We start from the raw sequence: 3,858 nt of genomic DNA on the forward strand, positions 1-3,858 counted from the left end.
AATGATAACAACATTAATAATCATTGTTCTCTAACCTATGGTTGATATACACAACAGAAGAGGATACAAGTCAAATGTTAAAGACACCCACAGTGGCCTTCAAAACCTTTTACACTTGTTTATGTTCATTATGCTCTCTTCAAATCCACTTGATATTTGCTGTGATACGCGATAGAAAGCCTCCTACAGATACAACCCTATGCTAACAAGTGACAACACTGCCTTGAAGGTTGACTTTGGTCCTGACAGCAGGTGTCAAGGTATGGTCATTAGTCTATAGAAGATATTGGACGGTAAGAGAAAGTGACAGGTTTTCTATTTTTCTATCACTAAAAGGGTATTACAGCTATTTACTGATTAGTGATGGTAATCATTATATATAATAACAACTATTATTTCCAATACAGGTTTATTTTAAAATCTTAAATATAACTATACCACTCTATTCCTAGCATCTGGGGCATCCATCTCAAAACAGCACCATTTTCAGGGTGAGACTACACACAATCAGATGCTGCCGTCTATGCTAAAGAACTACATTGCAAGGTGTGCAGACAATTGAACAAGGTGATCTAGATAATGTCTAGCAGCTACAATGTGCTCCTGTAACAGTGTGGCTACTTCGAGCTGCAGCAAATTCACTACCATTAATAACAATAGTAATGATGGTAATAATAGTGGCAAAACTTTAAGTATATAAATAATGGTGATAACAACAACACTAACAACAAAAAAGAGAGAAAATCTAAGGAATTGGGTAACCAGGTGAGATCAGGTAACTTCACATATGTAAATCCTTTTATATTAAAAACTGAATTTATAAAACAATATCATCAGTTATATCCATGTCACCCTTATTCTTTGTTTATTGTTATACTTGTGACGAACATGATTGTACACCAAGAACAATTCAAAATTAACTCCCAAATTTAACGCTTGCTGTGGCTGCCAGCTGAGACATAAATATATAAAATAAAAGGTTGCTGTTAACTGATTTTCAGTTTCACATAGCCATATTTTATATAAATTTTCCTTGTAATGGACAGAATGATAAAATTTGACACATTTTTCATCTATGTGACATTTCCTTCACAAGTTGATAATAAAAAACTATGCAACAAATAAGTAATATTTTAGTATATATTTAAAAACCCTCCCTGACCAGGACTCGAACCTAGGTCACTCCAGGTATGAAACCGGAGGCCAGTGCTAAACCAACCATGCCACACGACCCACTTACATACCGATTGAAATATGAAAAAAATCTGATGATGGTGAATTAAGAAAATCTAATTCACCGATATATGAAATAATATGCGCAGCAAAGAATAACATCTGAAATTAAGAAAATTGGTTGTGACAAATGCCACCCAGAGACTAAGACTACAACAATCTGGTGGGGGTCTGGGGGAAATATAAATAAGTGGATGGTACACCGGATTAGGAAAGATGGTAATTGTTTAGAGCACTTTTTCATGACCAGTCATGATGATTGTGGTACTGATGGATTCCTCTCTTTCTACAACCCACATATATAGGACATTTGACACAGAAACCACCAAACCTCCACATTCCTGGCATCAATAGCAGGGGAGGGTGTGAAAATTGCAGAGTAAAATATAGTAAAATAGTAAAATAGAAAAAAACACATCACTATATTAATAACATACAACATAAGTTATTATGCTATCTAATGCAGAGGGTGGCTGCTGCCCCTCCACCTCCACTCTGAAAGATTTATTAAAATGATAGAAGGATAACAATGATGTGAAATACCCAACATTCTAGTAAGTATATGATGTTAACTATATCTCAGGTTAGTATTCTGTTACTCATGTACATTTCTATACTTATGTAATTTGCTATTACTCCATCCTGTCGTACATATCTGTGCTAGGCTATTCTTTATAGTCTTGGGGTCACAGCCCCTTTGCAACAGATATATAGGTGTATAATATATGCAATCACAGTGCCTCTGAGAGCCGAGTCTGCCCTACACCCTCCCTTCTGTACATACATGGTGGATTCTTTGTTGTCCAGGCTGGGAAAAGGAGGGGCAGTATCCTTCCACTAGGAACATTGTAGGGGGTCTGTACCTCCTGTAGTTGATTCTATACTGACCAATTTTGTGTATATTATTTACTGTTACCCCACAATTTCCCTGACCTCCCTGGTATCTGGGCAAGATTATGGGTAATGGGAAGGTTTCTGCAGTAAAATTCCATTATGTGTATAGGTAGTAGAGAGTGAGAGGAATCCATTGATACCACTATCATCATGATTAGTCATGCAAAGGTATTATGAATATTTACCAAAGTTTTTTGGTTCGTATGGTAATTTCTGAGGATTCTCTGGGGTGCCCTAAAGTTATAGCAGTAGTATTATGAATTTGTTCTCAAAGAGCTACGGTTACAACATAAACAATTAACAACGCTTTCACTTATTTCCTCATCCTGTCATTTACACGTGAAAACGAAAACAGATTCACATGTACATTACATCATGAATAGTTGCAGAAAACTGCAAGGTTGGATGGCTGTGTGAAATAAACAAACAAAAAAAAAGGGGGGTAATGTTACTAAGAGCGATGCACAAAGGTAGAGGGAAATGGACATGAAATGATGAAAATATCCACTGCATATCACTGCACAGAGACCAACACCCTTAGACAGCCTGAGTTCATAATGTCACATTTTCTGTATGTTGGCACAAAGTGCTAATAAAGGGGGGGGGGGTACAGGTGGGCAAGCACCCCACCTATACTCTCCCCTAGGGAATAAATAGAAAGCAGGAAAGGTAAGGCTTGTATGATACCCTAGTTTGAGGACTTCATCTCAGGAGGGTGTGTCACTCTCGTTAACAAATACTTCCCCAAAAATAACACTATTTTTTTCTTGTCTAACCAAATGGGTAGACAAAGCAACCAAAAGGACAGACATTCTCTCTCTTTGATCTGATCACAAATGGCTAGAATCCAGTTCCCTATTCTCACTGTTAGCACTGGTTACTGTCCATGTCATTAGCAGTGACGTACCACTGGCTCCTCCCTGAACCATCCCTCCCAGCTCCATCCGTAGTTACTCCCGCAACAATTCGCAACCGAAGAGACAAGTGCTCGGTCCGCCTTGGATCCGCGGGACGTGGGTCTTATCAAAGCAACTCCGCCCGTGCAACATTGCAACAATGCCTTCCAGCGATTCGTGTTCCTTTCCGAACGAAATTCACGATCTGCTGAACAAGGTACAAAGTAGGCTGACAACCTAATTCTCAGCAGCAGTTATCTGACGTGACGAAAGGAATTTCCTTGTTGGAACTTCACTGCCACTTATCAAAACAATAGGACTCTTCACTTAATTATTACTAAAGGTTGTCTTTTCCTTACCTGCTGAGCAACGGGCTCGAGGATACCCTCAATTGTCTTAGTATGGAATACTGGCATTGTTACAGTGTTGTGTATGCAACACCTGTCGAGAAATAAGCACGGACTCCCCCCGTGAGTAGCGTGTGGGTCTTCCCTTCGCAACCTCCAACACACGACTGCCGCGCCGGGCGAGGGAGGCGACTGGCCGAGCGACTCCGCCCCCCCTCTGCGGCGGCGGAAGGAAAGCTGGCAGGGAGAAATGCGGCTGCTAGGGGAAACGGGGCTGCGGCGACCACGGCTACAAGGGAGGGGACTGGTGCAGGGATGATGGGCAGCAGCAGGAAGAGTTGTCACGGAACTTGAGCCAGGGGGTTACGGCACAGGTGGACTGTCAAGGAGGGCTGCGACTTGCCAGCAGGGATTGCCGGATATAGGGGAGCTGGCAAGGGCTTTACGGGCAACGGCAGGAAGGAGAGCTGGCAGGGGGATCAAAGACT

The 3,858-nt window shown here is 41.1% G+C and overlaps 1 protein-coding gene across 1 annotated transcript in view; it reads right to left on the reverse strand.

The window, feature by feature from the left end:
- LOC119598077 (vinculin-like) overlaps window positions 1–3,556 on the reverse strand; it is a gene marked incomplete at its 3' end in the record, with an annotated part of 94,371 nt that extends 90,815 nt beyond the window's left edge. Inside the window, 1 exon segment of the mRNA XM_037947705.1 lies at window positions 3,383–3,556. Coding sequence (XP_037803633.1) covers window positions 3,383–3,439 — 57 coding nt within the window.
- Between the last annotated feature and the right edge of the window lie 302 nt (window positions 3,557–3,858).

Source organism: Penaeus monodon, chromosome 40, assembly GCF_015228065.2.
Source record: "Penaeus monodon isolate SGIC_2016 chromosome 40, NSTDA_Pmon_1, whole genome shotgun sequence".
Lineage (NCBI taxonomy): Eukaryota > Metazoa > Arthropoda > Malacostraca > Decapoda > Penaeidae > Penaeus > Penaeus monodon.